The sequence below is a fragment of the Rhinatrema bivittatum genome, chromosome 18 (assembly GCF_901001135.1).
Source record: "Rhinatrema bivittatum chromosome 18, aRhiBiv1.1, whole genome shotgun sequence".
Taxonomy (NCBI): Eukaryota; Metazoa; Chordata; class Amphibia; order Gymnophiona; family Rhinatrematidae; genus Rhinatrema; species Rhinatrema bivittatum.
This window is the reverse complement of record NC_042632.1, coordinates 56,039,450-56,055,112: the sequence shown is the minus strand read 5'-3', so window position 1 is coordinate 56,055,112 and position 15,663 is coordinate 56,039,450. Positions and strand designations below refer to the sequence as shown.

Sequence of the window (15,663 nt, the reverse complement as noted above, 5' to 3'; positions counted from 1 at the left end):
TTTCTGTGTCCATCACTGTAGCCTGAAGTAGAAAGAAACTGATTTGTTAACAGTGTGCTTTTTGAATGAATTAGGTTATGTGGCCTGCTGTCTGGAAGAGCTGCTCTTTAATGAGGTATACTGGCTGAATAGCACCCTGGTGCAGGACACAGAGATCCGGATTGGAATAGATGAAGACCATCTGACAATGATGTACCTGGGCCTTTTACTGCAGGAAGGTGAGTGCTTTCTCAGGGCATGGGTTGTGGATTTGCAGCCTTTGACCTTGAATGCCAAGGCTTGTTGTCCAGAGCGGAAAGAGACGAGTGCCGCACGTTATTCACAAAGCCAAGCAGGGTTCTGACCAGCCTGATGCCTATCTTCTGCAGTGGATTTTCCTGTCAATACTGATGAAAACAGCCTTTCCTGATAAATAATAACACATGAATTGGAGCATTGACCAGCAGATCAAATGTGTGGTGGAAGACAGTACTGAAATGAGAAGTAAAGATGGCTCCTTCCATTAAAGGGCTCCATAAAATCTAGTAAATGGACAATATTTGCAGTTTCATTGCATATTTTAATTGCTGTTGCCTTTCTTTGACTGCTTCCATTCTCTCCCCTGGCTGCTGCAGGTACCTTCTTTTCTAGAGTAGTACACTGTGTCCCACACCTGCAAAGGGAAGAGGAGGATCTGAAGGTTTCCAAGAATGAGCTGCTGCGGGTGAAGAATGTTGGCCATGAACAGAAATGGGAAGGGTTGTCCTCATTCACAGGTCAACGTGGGCTAGTGCCTATCTCAGCAATAGAACCTCTGCCGAATCCCTTCTCCCAGTAGGTGCACATTAAACAGAAATTGTATTCTTTGGTATGAAGTAATGAGTTCACCGGTGGGATTGATGCTACTGGTCTCAATATCTACAGCAATGGAACATATTAAGTTGTCAATAGATAAGGATCACTTACCTAGTGACAACAGTCTGCTCAGTTGCTTCTACTTGTCAATTGTTCATAAGCAATAAAAATGCTAGAGTTTTCAGATAACTCTTGCTCCAAAGGAGCCTCAAGGAAGAGGCAGGAGGAAATATGCTGTATTTTGCTGCCACGCCATAGCTAATGCCAGACCTAGTGGTCAGGCTGTTCACAACTTTCAGAAGTGAGGTAGGACTAAGCCAGGTAAATGAAGCCAATGTACATTCTGGCTTCATATTGTACCTAAGTTCCTGTTAGATGGCTTCTGTGTAGAAAGGAACTTATTTAAATGTGCATACTAGTCAAAGTTTGTGCCTTTAGAAGTACACAGTTGTCTTCATCTCCACCTTTCCTACCCCACACTCGCCCACCCCATTTCCTGGATAATTCGCTTCAGACTAGACTAGTAATGGAAGCCCACTGATGGCCACGGTGTTTATATGATGTCATCACTCTCCCAATGGGACGACTGAGATCCCCAGTTCACTTCATATCATCACACGCATTTCTAGGGGGATGATATTCAAAAACCTGCTGAATGGGTCAGATAACTGGGTAAATTGACTCAATTATCTTTAGACGGACATTCAGCCACACTTAGCTGGGCACCCAGCTACCTTTACCTGCCCAGAATGTGAGTGGGTAGGTTTAGGATGACATTTGTGTGGCCGTGGATAGCTGATTAAATTTAGTGGCTTAGCTAACTCTCAAAGCCTCCAGCCTGACTTCTTTTTCACCCAGCTAAATTAGTGTGAATTGTGATTTTAACTGCACAAATTAATTCTCTTAAAGGCTCAAATTGTTAAACCAGTTTAGCTGGGTAAATCTTTTGAATATAGACCTCTATATGTTCCTGTTTGAAATTATACACTTACCAAAAACTACATGTAGAAATGGCTGATTAAGTGTTCAGTAAGAGATCCTGGTGTCATCTTCCGATATGCAGAGACAGAGGGCCATTGCAGCTGACAGTGCGATGATGTTTCGTGTAAAAGACCGTGCTGCCCTGGATCCATCGCTGTGAATGGTGGGAGGGCACACACTAGTCATCAACCACTGAGGAAATAAATATGAGCTTTGATACGTCAGAACAGAGGTAGGGAAAGCTTTAGAAGCCAGTTAGTAAATCAGCCCTCAGAAAACTGTCCACCCTCTAAGCAGGTAACAATTCTTTTACCCGCATTTTTGTGGCAGCCTTCCTGGGGTACAGTTAGCCTGGGAGAGGCAAAAGCACAGATAGTTTTGCATTTAGAAATCTCTGCATGTTGTTTTGGTTGGGAAATGTATGCACGGGAGAAGCAGGAGGAAATCTCTGTGAGTGCTTTATCCTTGGCCAGTTTTCAGAGGGGAAGTCTGCTCAGGCCTTCCCTTTGTGAAATGCTGCAGAATCCGCAGGTAAAATGATCCTTGCAACTTTGTAAAATTGCCTGCGATATCCCAGATCTCCCTTTGCAGGTGGTTCCTGAAGAACTACCCGGTGCACTGCAGCCTTCCCAAGCACAGCAGCAGGCCTGGCTCCTGCCAACTGATGGGTAGGTGTCTGGCGCGCCCCTTCCACCCGCCACCCTCCCTGACTTGCCCCTCTCAGCCCACGTTAGAAGCGTCACCGCCGATTCAAGGAACTGAGGCCACTGTGGCTACAAACAGAGCCTTTTCTTTCCTAGGCAGGGGGATGTGCAAAGCAACAGAAGATTACAAAGGACAACGCTGGGACGAGCTGAGCTTCTGCAGGGGCGACCGCATTGCTATCGTCGGCCTCCTCATACCTGGACTTCAGTGGTTTGTGGGCAAGTCTTCTGACAGTGGCACCGTTGGCTTTGTGCAGACAGAGCACGTGGCCCTTGATGATTGCGCACCTTTGTGAGTATTCGTTGAAAGGCACCGGCATAGTTGGTTCCAGGACAGCACAGAAATCAGTCAGGGACGTGCTCCCCTGTGACAAATAATTGGCCCTATTTACCACTTCCTACCCACAACAAATGTGAATTAAGTCTGGGAGTAGAAAGCAGGGCTACTGAAGATCCTAGAATCTGATGAGTGTGTGTGACAGAGGCAGTGCTGAGGTCTGCCTGTGCTATCAGGGAGATTTCATGCTCTCTGTGGCTTTAAGTGATACTAAACAAAACTGAATTCAGACCATGGCCCGTTAGATGCGAGAGAGGAAGTCTCCAGTAGGCAGCTGTGCTGTGCTGCATGTGAGCACTGTGTGGCGCTGTTGCCCTACAAACAGCTACGTACGCCTCGCGTGGACTGTGCTAGTGATGGCCAAAATACCTTTTCTGGGTTGGTAAATGTCGATCCGGCGCCTTTTTCTTACTTACACGTGACAAGCAATCCCTTAGGAGAAAACAGCCCAGGTCGGTCCTAAAACGGAAGTCCCTGCACAGCCCACCTCTGGGTGGCTTGGGATCATGAGTTGCATAAACTCTTTCTGGTATGTGATAACATAGCTCTTGGATTGTAAGCTCGCTGGGGCAGGGACTTACCGTACCTGCTATAAAAAGGATGAATATTACTGTGAGGGAGGCTGGCAAAGGGGCAGGGTGAGAATCCGTCAGGTTGCCTGCTTTCTTGCAGCGTTTTATCTCATGCGTGCATTCAGGATGTGGTTGCACCCCTGGGTCCATGGCCTCTGGCTTTACCCCATGCTTTCCTCTTGTCCTCGCTCAGGGAGAAGCACCTTGTGTTTGTGAGTGAAGAGGAGAGGCCGTCCCTGGTCATTCCCCGTGAGGAGCGTGACGGTGCCGGGCTGCTCCGCGACCTGGCCCGGACAGACATCAGCTCCGTTTACAGACTTGGTGAGTTCTGCCGCAGGATGGTCCAGTGCAGACTTCTTGTGGGTGGAGGGGAGAGCATCGGCCTCCTCTGGCTGGGGCCGCACACCCCTAGCACCGGCCAGGCTCATTTTAATGAAAGAAACTCTGTTTGCCTAGCTGCACGAACTTACAGAATCGTAATCAGTTTGAAAGTAGAAAAGTTTGCAAATCTTTGTGACGGAAAATCTCAGCTCTGTGAATGACAGGGGGACAAAGGCAGAAAACTTCTCCTTCCCATCCTCTGCTATTCTGCTGACTGGAAGGTGAAGACTTTCACGGGTACTTGGCCGACAAGAAAACAAGGTTCAGAGAAGACGAGCATTAAGAGCCAGATAAACCTGCCCCGGGTCTGAACGTCTGCCTTTCTGTCTCTGCAGATGGATGTGAGCCGGCAGACGTGCTTGCCCGCGTGTCCTCTGGTGAGTGCGTGCCACAGCTTTGACAGAACTGTTCTGCTCTGCCCCCCCTTTCCATCTCCTGCCCTCTCATTGACTCCTTCCTGCCCTCTCATTGACTCCTTCCTGCCCTCTCATTGACTCCTTCCTGCGCCCTGTGCGATGGGAGTTTGATGCATGTGAACTGCAGGCGTGCACTACAAATATGATGAACATAAGAACCTAGTGCTCGGAGATGCAGAGCGCTATAGAATGGCGGATGGGCAGGCCGTGCATATTTTTATGTAAATAATAAATCAAATTGGATCTCACTGCCATTCAGTTCATGTTTTGGGGAACTTTTCGAGTTAATAGGTGGTGTGCACTCTTTATGAATGGGAAACCCTTGTTTCATTGTTGTCTAATCTCCTTTCAGAGATTGCGTATGAAGGTTTCAAAGGAGAGGGGGTGTGCGAGCGCTGGAAGGAGGAAGACATCACGAATGACTTAGCTGAACCCAGCGGGCCAGATCAGGCGAGCGCGGGGTGTGAGAGCTCCCCCGAGGCTGAGGAGGACCTCCTTCTGCCACAGGCCGAGGACATGGATGAACCCAAGTTCTTCATTGACCTTAATGCTGCTGATCTGGAGGACTCGGAGGTCTTTGATCCCATTTTGACTTTCCTTAACCAAGACCACTATGAGGCCCAGCTCCGACCCCTGTACGACGCCTCCTTCTCCTTCCTGAGTTCCACGTTCTACGGGTTCTCTGATGAAGAGGAAGTGGCTTCTTATCTTGAAACTACCAGGAACTGGGCCAAGAAGAGCGGAATGGCCTGGGCTCACATAAGATGCTGCTTTCTTCTGGGCCGGCTCTGCGCTAGACGGATGAAGCTTTCACAGGCCAGAGTTTACTTTGAGGAAGCACTGAATGCCTTGAGCCAGGGGTTCGCAGACCTGCCCCTGCTGGCTGCACTGTACGGGAACTTGACCGCCGTTTACCTCAAGCAGAAAATGAGAGCCAAGCTGGAGCGTGTGATGGAGAAAGCAGCCACACTACTGGCCTGCCTGCCGGAGCACAGCTCAGGTGCGGAGAACGAGCTGGCGGCACTGATGTACGTACTCAGGAAAGCCGTAGTGGTCAGCAGCGCCCCCATGGAGGCACGGGCTTGTTTGCTGCTGGCCAGACTCCTGCTTCAGCTTGGCAGGTACGAGGAGGTTCTGCCTTTCACCGAACGCCTGCAGTGCCTTTCCGTCGCCTTTCCCTCTCTGACCGGATCCGCTCCTCTGGACGTGATGCCCATCCTGAGCTGCCTGTATGACAAGCAGTACCTCCCACACTTAGCTTTAGCATCTGCCAGGCTGTCCGGTCCCGAAAGTGTGAGCGAGACGCCGGCGCCCTCGTGGAGGGTCGGGCTGGTGATTCGGAATACCTCTAGGATTTTTGGCTGCTCACTGGGAGGCAGCCACATCCCAGCTCAGGCTTCCCTCTGTCTTAGGCAAGCTTTGTGCTGTTCTTATCAGTCTGGGACTGTAAACATTCAAAAGGCCTTATGTACGATTTTATCCAAACTCCACCTGCAGCATGGGATCCTGGAGGGAGCCATCTACTATGCAGACATGGCCACTGAGCTGAGTGCGAGGATCAGCGAGGAGGACTCTTTCCAGTCGTCCCTCTTCTCGGGGTGGATGCATCTTTTGGGCCGTCAGCCAGAAAGGACCGCAGAGATGATGCGGTCACTCCTGCACTCCATGCACGAAACGGACGGCGTCACGCAGTGCGGCGTGGTTCACAATCTGCTGGCCATGGCCCTCAGGAGGGAGCGCAAGCTGCAGAAGGCAGCTGAGAGCTTGCTGTGCTCGCTGAAACTGGCGACGGAAACCGGAAACAGACATAACCAGGCCATTGCCCTTGCCAACTTCGGCTCCCTGGCGCTGTCCTGCCGGGCAAGCCGATTGGCGGAGAGCTATTTCCTGAAGTCCGCCCGGATCTACTTTGAGCTGGGGGGGGCTGAGCAAGAGGTGGAGCTGGTCCATGTTCTGCTTCGGCTGGCGCAGATCGTGGTGGGCAGAGGGAGACTTGAAGATGGCAAAGTCTGGTATGAGCTGGCCCTGCTGTTCTCCTTGAGGTCACACAATGTGAAAAGTGAGTACACCCCGAGTGCCTCCTGGGGCAGCTTGGCTTCCACGTGTAATTTCAAACTGCCCCCACCCCAGCCCGTCCTAGCCTCCTATTAACATAACGCGTCTCCGTTGGAGTGAAAGGCCCACTTACCAAGATAAAAGATAAATAACTTGCCCCAGTTTTGGAGGGCAATTTTAAAAACCATGTGGGCAGATGAGAAGCCCCTGGGTGCTTTTCAACCCTCAGTTCTTCATGGGAATTGTGTGCACATCCTTCCCCCTGAGACAACGGCGCAAGGAAAAGGCCCCCACGGAGCTCTGCAGCCGCCAAATATAAACCTAGGGGTTATTGTTGCCTCCCCCAGCCACGGCAATGCAGGTAAAGGTCAGGGGGTTATGGACCACGATACACATTTTACCTGCATGCTTGGGGGGGGGGGGGGCGGTCTTCAGATTGAAGATTTTCCGGGGTAAATGGCTTTTATCTAGGGGGGCAAATCATCTTATTAGTTGCTTTTCATGCCCTCAGCAGCAGAAGCTGACGAAATGCCTGCTGAAGACCAGGGAGAAGGACGCCAGGCGCTGGACATGGCACAAAACAAAATATAAAGTGAACGCCTTCAGACAGATGAGGCACAGAGCACAAATAGCTTCCTGTTAAGTCAATGCTGATTTTTACCTTTCTAACCACAGTAATCAACGCCACTCATGGTTCTTCCGATCACCTTTATCATTAAAATCATATTTTAGATTCCATTACTGATAAAGGCAGCAGGAAGCCTGTCTGACGCCCTAGCACCTCTGGAAAGCTGAGCCCTGCCGCCCAGCCTCCCTATCCATCTCCTCCGGAGGGACAGGCCTCATTTCAAGCAGCGCCATCTTTTTCTGGTTCTTTCCTTCAGGCCCTGCCTAGTGCTTCTAGCTGGAGACAAAGGGGTGATTATTTACCATATCTTCACGGGGCCTGGCTGAGTCCTGTGACAGAAAAAAGTGCAGTTTCTTAGGTCAGTGACCTGCACAGAGTTACAGTAGTGACACAAGCAATTAGTTGTCAGGATACTGCTGCAGTTTAATGTTACTGTGTAATCTCCTTTATTTAGTGCAGACAGAAGACATTGTTCCCTGTAAGAACCGTGACTTCTTTTGATCTTAGGAGATGTGTTCTGGAATGTCCTGCAGTGGTTCGCATCACGTTGACAGTCACCGTCGCCTCTCCTGTTAACACTGTGCATTTTAGTGATGTGCAGTCCATGGCGACTTTAACAAGAGCCAAAAATGCAGTCACAGAGGGAGTCAAGAGTGGGACAGTCCCAGACTCCCAGTCCCTCAGCACTTCCATCCTGTGCCGCAGGAAGAGATTGCAGACCCTGACTTGACCTCAGCAGCTAATATTCTGCTGGGAAGGACAGAAAGTGTGATGCTCCGTGAGAAAAATGTGCCATTTTTCCAAAATATAGCTCAAGCCAATTGTAACTCATTTCATGAGACAGGGAATAGCACAACAATGGCTACTTTCAAAACTAGATTAGGAAAGCATTCAGCCTAACCTAAAACAGCGTTGTACTGTGTCAGAGGCACCTAATGAAGAATCCTTATCTATGCATTGAAAAAAAATAGCGTCATTTTGACTATCTAGGGCTGCAGCATGGGCACCTGCAGGGCTGCAACTTGGCATTGCCAGCTGTGCAGCCATCTGGTCATAAGCCCTAGAAGGAAGCCAAGGCAGCATGTAAGCATAGCCCAGTGCAGAGCACTCCTGTCCCAGAGGCTCACCTTCAGCCACTGCACATATTCCTAACTAGTGGAGAAACTAATTAAAACAATAAACTTTCTCTGTGGTAACTGAAAGGTAATAAAATGCCTACATGACATTTCGTACTTCTGAAGCTAAGAGCTCTGTGCTTCTCAAGTATTGCACTTTGCCCAAAATAATCAAGCTGATGTTGTAATTTTAAGAATGCAGCACGGACAAGTGCGGATCACCCTGCTCTACTAATACACCTCATTCCTACCATCCTGTAGCAATGCCTCCTAATCCAGTACTCAGACTACACACACACAACCCTGCCAGGGCACCTCATTCCTGCCCTGCACCACTCCAGGCTGTACTAATGGAACGCTGAGAGATGGATGGAGCAGGGTCCCTTGGATCACCTGTGATATAAATAACGCTGCCCCTTCCCTAACACAGGTCAGCTACAGGTGACCGAGGAGCTCTGCCATTTCTACAGCAAAGTGTCAGCAAACTCCGGGGCATGCATTATTTACTACGAGCACTGGCTCTCCCTGGTGCAGCGACTGAAGGACAGAGAGAAGGAAGAGAAACTCCTGCAGATTCTCAGCCAGCTCTACCAAGCTCTGAACACAGCAAAGTAAGTGCCTGCTCGCTGCTTATAGAAACACGGAGTTTGGAGACGTTCCTGCAGGAGAAGTCCATAAACTGCTATTAATCAATAGGGAACAGCCACTGCTTGGTGCCGGCATTAGTAGCTTGAGATCTATTTAATATTTGGGTACTTGCCAGGTTCTTGTGACTTGGATTGGCCACTGTTGGAAACAGGATGCTGGGCTTGATGGACCCTCAGTCTGACCCAGTATGTTATGTTCTTATGAGGGCAGACCAGGACTAAGAAGCCCATGCAGTGATGACCATGAAGAGTATTCTGGCTAGATGCGCTGGCTGACACTTTTGAAGATCTGAGACAGAGCATCCATAGAGAAGTGCTCTACAGCCATGAAAGGGTATCTGGGAATTTGACTGCTAGCTGGGAGCCCTCACTTCTCAATGTGGGATAAAAATGTTTCTTGAAAGCAGTAGCACTTCTGGGAGCCCAAGTCAGAGTGCACATTGAGAGCCAGGGCAATTAACTCAGTGCCTAGCGAGAATGACTGTAAAAGCCAAAGGAGCTGCTCATGGCATTCAGGGGCGGATTCCCGATGACGACCGGCCCGGGGGGATTCCACGTGACTTGGGCGACCGGCCCACCGGGGATGCCCGATCCCCTGATAGGCAGTCCTCCCCTGGTGGCATTCCATGTCTGGCTGGGCTGCCAATACCCTGGGAATGGCCTAATCTGTGAACATCTGCATCCTGTGCTTCTTTTGGGGCATATCATGCTCCTCCCTACCAGCCAGTGTCTTGGAATCCCCAAATGAAAGCACATTTAACATATAAGAATAGCAAGAACCTGTTGCAGACAGGGACATTTCTGGGTGTCTAGGCCTAGTGCCTGTTTGGGTTCTTCTGTCTGTTCTGCCTCAAGCATTTTGGTTCCTCCAAGCACAACTCAGAGGAGTTTATTGCTTCTTAACAAGTATTTATGTGTCCTTTAGGTCCCTTAGGACAGCCCTTGACTACACCAAACAAAGCCTGAGGATAAACATTGACCTGGGCAAGGGCGGCAGAGTGGCAGAGACCTGGCTACAAGCTGGGAGACTCTATTACTTATTGCAAGAAGATGAGCTGGTGGAAATGTACTTCCAGGTATGACCTGGGAGACTCTATTACTTATTGCAAGAAGATGAGCTGGTGGAAATGTACTTCCAGGTATGACCTGGGAGACTCTATTACTTATTGCAAGAAGATGAGCTGGTGGAAATGTACTTCCAGGTATGACCTGGGAGACTCTATTACTTATTGCAAGAAGATGAGCTGGTGGAAATGTACTTCCAGGTATGACCTGGGAGACTCTATTACTTATTGCAAGAAGATGAGCTGGTGGAAATGTACTTCCAGGTATGACCTGAAACTTGCAGCAAAAGCAAAGTCCCTTTTTCTAGGCTATAAATAGTAGATTTTATAGTGTCTGCTTTGTATAGTTTATTTATCTTTGGATTATTTGATCTTATGGTCTAACCCAGCTTGGCATTTATTATGTTCTCTCATTCCTTTTTTTAGTTTTACATTGCTTTTATGATATATAGTTATATTTATTATGATGGTACATTGACTTTATTGTCTGTTGTACATCAGTTTGGGAGGGCAAGATCAGGCCATGAATCATTTTCTTACCTATTTTATTTATTGTATTTAAAATGTCTTATTAACTGCTTCTCAAACTCAAAAAGATGTGCTAGTGCGAGCCTTAGCGCCTTAAGGACAGAACTCTGAACGTGGACAGCAGGCCACCTACCAGGATGTGTATGCTGTGCCATGTCACTGCAATGTTCCCGTATGGAATGCAGCACCCAGATGTGAGAGAGAAGACCCAAACTGGACTTCAGTATCCCAGGAAACCAGAATCCAGTTGTCACTGCAAGGATGTCATCCCAGAGCAGCCAGATAGTTCCAAAGGGCATTTGAAACTCAAAAGTTATTCACTATCTCAAGATGGTGTGCTCTGCATTACTAGTTCACCTGGAACCCACAGTTATGTAGGCTTATGTGTGGCAGTGTCCTTTAGTAAGACCTTCGGTCTACATTTTAATGTACATAACTGTTTCACTTTTGGTTTGTATAAAGTGAGCTCCTTCTGTTAAATTCTGTAGGAAGTGTTGACTTTGAGTTCAATCAGCCTGAAGGCCCTCAGCATGCACTGCGGATCTCCTGCTCTTCCTCTTTGCAGGAGGCAGCACTGGTCCTGATAAAAACATTACAACATTACAAGATTAATCTTATTTACAAGCTACTCCATGCAGGCAGGCTCTCAGATCCAAGCCACTTGTGAAAACAGCAAAGCATTACTGCAATAGTAAATGAGAAAGGAGCTTTTAAACTAGATTATTGGGGAAAGCCAACAGTTGCTCAGGAGCACATGGTTTGGATCAAAGAATCATCAAAGGATCCTGGCAAAGCAGAGAAGTCAGAATTTCCCAATAGAAACAAGATAGTAAAAGCTGAGGTAGCTCAGGTGAATTTAAATAAAGAGCAGACAAATAGGAATTCTTCAAAATTATCTGAATCAAAAATAAGCAAGGCATTTCTTATGTTCTTATGTCTACTGAATATTCCTACATTCTGAAAGGGGCAAATTCTCGGAATTACAATTTGCTCAGGTACTGGTGATGAAATTTGACGAAATGAGAGAGTATAAAATTGCTATGGGTCATTTTTGTGCACCACAATACTTGCAACAGGGTGGATGAAGCGTGCAAATGCTCCGTTTAATTGCATATTACTAATTACAACAATATATTCTTGGCACTAACAGTTGTGGGATGTCTTCCTGATGTAGGCAGCTGTCCAGACAGCACTGAACCTCCAGGATTTTGCTCTTGCCCTGCACCAGTATGAGGAAGCTGGAGACGTATTTTTTGACGGCGGCCGGAAACGTGAAAGAGCACTAGCCTTTTACAGGGTAATCTACGAAGAGTTCTTGTATGCTGTCTTCTCCTCTGGCCTTTTCTGGTAGCTGTAAACAGCCCTAACCTTTGGCAGTTCCCTGTTGTCTCCCATGGTGGTAAGAAAAGGGGGTCAGACGGGTGGGGGATGCGGCTGGGTGTTGAATTAACTCTGAGACTATGATGGAAGAAGGAAACAATAGACTTGCATAAGATGCACATCCTACCGGTTGGCAAGCTTCTAGGGCTGGCATTTGGGAGATATTCTTAGCAAGTGTAGACCAGAATAACAGGGCAGACTGGAAGGCGAATGTAGTCTTTATTTGCCATCATCTACTGTGTGACTAGACAACGTATTGTGACCTCTGGCACCCAATCCGTCTCGTTAAAGCCACAAGTATTGCAGTTCCAGTACAGGCCACTGGGTGCTGCTGTATGAGCAGATGTAATGAATGAGCTGCTTGGTTTTGATGTGGCAAAATCCTCTTGTGTTCCTACTCTTGTTTTTTGCAGGAAGGAGCTATTCCTTTAGCTAGGAGACTCGGTGAGCTTCAGATGGAGCTTCGGCTTTTTCAGAAACTGACAGAGCTGCAGCTCTCTCTAGAGGATTACGAGCAGGCGCTGGAGTTTGCCAGTGCGGCTGCCAGGCTCAGCACACTTGTGGGTAGGTTCTTCCTGACTCTGCAATAGGGTTGTGTGCCTTGTGGTTTATTTTGAAGCTTTGTCCTATTTAGAAGAAAAAAAATAATCTACAAAGGTCAATGTCTTTCATTGCCTTCTTTGCACGTGAAGATACTAAAGTTTGCAAAAGAAATCAAATCTACTGAAGTGACAGAGCTCCACCAAGGTTTATTTCATGTTACAGCTCATTTTTTATAGTCTTTATAACACTCGACCTTGCCACACAGAACTATCTTTCCATTGGCCAAGTGGATGTGTTCCCCCATGAATTGATTAGCTCTGGATCTACCCATGGCTAGGATGACCGTAGAGTTCTATGCCCAGTGGCACAAACTGAGCCACATTGCATGTGGGCAGATATGCTGGAATCCTACTTTTGTTATATGTTTAATTTTTGTATGCAAACATTTGATATTATACTTTTACCAAGAGTGGTCCCAAAGCAGATTACAATCAACTTAAAGTAGACTAACAGATACATTAGTAGTAACATACATTACAGTGCCATGTGCAATCTGCCTTGTATAAATGTCCTGGCATGGTGTATACCAGAATGACATCTTCCTGCCTGCAAGGGCTCGGCTTGTCCTCCTGAACATGGAGTTCCGTGGTCACCTCTTTTATCCCGGAGTTATCCCGGGCCTCATGTTAAACCTTATCTGCACTGCTGGTGAAAAAGGGATTTTGCTGCGCTCAGGGTAGAACTCAGAAAATGGTGGTGGTTTAGAGCATATCGGAAGAGAGTCGTTTGTCAGGTTGTAACAGGAACGAGCATTTTGAGCTGAACTTATGCAAAGGAAGTGAGAAATGTCAGAGTGCAGCCTGAAGGACTACAGGGTTCATGCACTCAAATTCAGGACCTAGAAAACTTTATGGCCAAAAGTTAATTGATTGAGTTTGGCAAATAATGTCAGTGAACAGAAGAGTACTCCAACTAAATCAAAATCACTTTTTATTTGTAAATACACTATAGAAATATCACATTTATATGTGGGGAGATTCATAAGGAAGATGTTAGAGGCTGGCTGAATCATAAAAAATATTTTTAAGGTTTTCTATGTGATATTTCTATAGTGTAGTTCATTTAGACATAAAAAGTGATTTTGGTTTACTTGGAGTACTGTTTACTTGGTGGTAACTGTATTCTTAACTGGAAGAGGAAAAGAAATGAAGGAAGAGGAATTACGAGTAAACCAAACGGCTTCAGACTTAAGTGGGTTTGTCTTGAGCTTGGAAGAATATAACCAACCAGAAACTTGAGATAAGCAGTTATTAAAATCAGAGAGAGTATCAGTTGCGATTGAATTAAAGTTCCCAAGAATCTGAATATCATCGGCATAAAAGTACCCCGAAAAACCCAAGCTTTGAATTAACGTAGCAAGAGGGACAAGATATAGATTAAAGAGTACAGAGGAAAGAATAGAACCCCGAATCCCGCCGCTAGGGAGTGACGAAGAGGAAGAAACTCGGAATTTCAACGTACGTTTCTCTAAGAAAGAGGTGAACCACTGTAACAAATTTTCTCTAACGCAACAATTAAAAAGCTGATGGTCAACTGTATCAAAAGCCGCACTGAGATCAAGACAAACCTGGAGTCCAGGGGTGGTTCTATAATGAGGCAGGGTGAGGCAGCTGCTTCAGGCGGCAGAATTTTGAGGCGGCCAAAAACTGCCCCTTTCAGAACGCCACTGTGGCGTCCACCTCACTCTGCCTGCCCCTGCCACGGCAGCCGACCCAGGCCGACGGTGGCAGAAAAGAGGAGAGTCGCTGCTGTGGGCCGCTGCCGCCGGAGGCCAGGCCGGTGGAAGGTGAAGGGAAGGAGGGAGGCCAGGCCAGCAGCGTGGAGGAAGGGCCAGGCCCAGCCCGCCGGCAGTGGCTGAAGGGAGGAGAGGCGGGGGAACGGAGGGAGAGGGGGCTGGGCGAGAGGAGGGCACCATCTCATCCCTTGCCTCAGATGGCAGGTTGCCTTGAGCTGCCCCTGCCTCTGTCTAACAGAGACCAATCTGGTGAAGTAAGGCGGTGAGAGCTGTTTCTGTGCTGTATCCTTCCATGGAGCCAGGTTGCTTGGGACGTGAAGCCATTGTTTTCAAAAGGAAGGCAGATAACTGAGATTCTGCTGCTTTTCAATGACTTTAGAAACTGGATGATCATTCTCCCTGACTTCTAGTTGCAAATGAGTTTTCTTCAGAACGGGATGAATTATAGCAGATTTAAGAGAAATGGGGAGGTTACAAGTACAATATCCACTACAAATGGCATGAGGGTTGCCTGCAGCTCGCTTTCCTATTTTTCCCAAAATGTGGAAAATTTGTAAGCAGGAAGTAATGGGAAATGAAATGAAATGAAATGAAATGAAATGAAATGACGGCAGAAGAAGACCAAACGGCCCATCCAGTCTGCCCAGCAAGCTTCACATTTTTCTCTCATACTTATCTGTTTCTCTTAGCTCTTTGGTTCTATTTCTCTTCCACCCCCACCATTAATGTAGAGAGCAGTGATGGAGCTGCAACCAAGTGAAATATCAAGCTTGATTAGTTAGGGGTAGTAGGGGTAGTAACCGCCGCAATAAGCAAGCTACACCCATGTTTATTTGTTTTACCCAGACTGTGTTATTCAGCCCTTATTGGTTGTTTTTCTTCTCCCCTGCCGTTGAAGCAGGGAGCTATGCTGGATATGCGTGTAGTATCAGTTTTTCTTCTCCCCTGCTGTTGAAGCAGAGAGCTATGCTGGATATGCGTGAAGTATCAGTTTTTCTTCTCCCCTGCGGTTGAAGCAGGATATGCATTGAAAGTGAAGTATCAGGCTTATTTGGTTTGGGGTAGTAACCGCCGTAACAAGCCAGCTACTCCCCGCTTTGTGAGTGCGAATCCTTTTTTCTTCTCCCCTGCCGTTGAAGCAGAGAGCTATGCTGGATATGCGTGAAGTATCAGTTTTTCTTCTCCCCTGCCGTTGAAGCAGAGAGCTATGCTGGATATGCGTGAAGTATCAGTTTTTCTTCTCCCCTGCCGTTGAAGCAGAGAGCTATGCGTGAAGTATCAGTTTTTCTTCTCCCCTGCCGTTGAAGCAGAGAGCTATGCTGGATATGCATTGAAAGTGAAGTATCAGGCTTATTTGGTTTGGGGTAGTAACCGCCTTAACAAGCCAGCTACTCCCCACTTTGTGAGTGCGAATCCTTTTTTCCACATTTCCTCTTGCTGTTGTAGCTTAGAGTGATGTTGGAGTCACAGTAACCATGTGTATGTTTATTGAATAAGGGTATTATCTCCAGGCAGTAGCCGTCATTCTGGCGAGCCACCCACTCTTTATTGACGGCCTCTTGATTTTATGGATCCACAGTGTTTATCCCACGCCCCTTTGAAGTCCTTCACAGTTCTGGTCTTCACCACTTCCTTCGGAAGGGCATTCCAGGCATCCACCACCCTCTCCGTGAAGAAATACTT

General features: G+C 47.5%; 2 protein-coding genes across 18 annotated transcripts in view; one reads left to right on the top strand and one right to left on the bottom strand.

The window, feature by feature from the left end:
* ABLIM3 (actin binding LIM protein family member 3) overlaps window positions 1-15,663 on the bottom strand; it is a 286,248-nt gene that overhangs the window by 146,154 nt on the left and 124,431 nt on the right. The gene's annotated exons all lie outside the window — the stretch shown is intronic.
* SH3TC2 (SH3 domain and tetratricopeptide repeats 2) overlaps window positions 1-15,663 on the top strand; it is a 35,591-nt gene that overhangs the window by 12,183 nt on the left and 7,745 nt on the right. For all 8 annotated transcript variants that reach the window (XM_029583470.1, XM_029583472.1, XM_029583475.1 and 5 more), the window contains 11 exons: window positions 75-218; window positions 615-813; window positions 2,407-2,483; window positions 2,616-2,811; window positions 3,622-3,749; window positions 4,145-4,186; window positions 4,578-6,284; window positions 8,454-8,634; window positions 9,596-9,746; window positions 11,437-11,559; window positions 12,056-12,206. In XM_029583470.1, coding sequence (XP_029439330.1) covers window positions 75-218; window positions 615-813; window positions 2,407-2,483; window positions 2,616-2,811; window positions 3,622-3,749; window positions 4,145-4,186; window positions 4,578-6,284; window positions 8,454-8,634; window positions 9,596-9,746; window positions 11,437-11,559; window positions 12,056-12,206 — 3,099 coding nt within the window. The remainder of the gene's footprint in view (window positions 1-74; window positions 219-614; window positions 814-2,406; window positions 2,484-2,615; window positions 2,812-3,621; window positions 3,750-4,144; window positions 4,187-4,577; window positions 6,285-8,453; window positions 8,635-9,595; window positions 9,747-11,436; window positions 11,560-12,055; window positions 12,207-15,663) is intronic.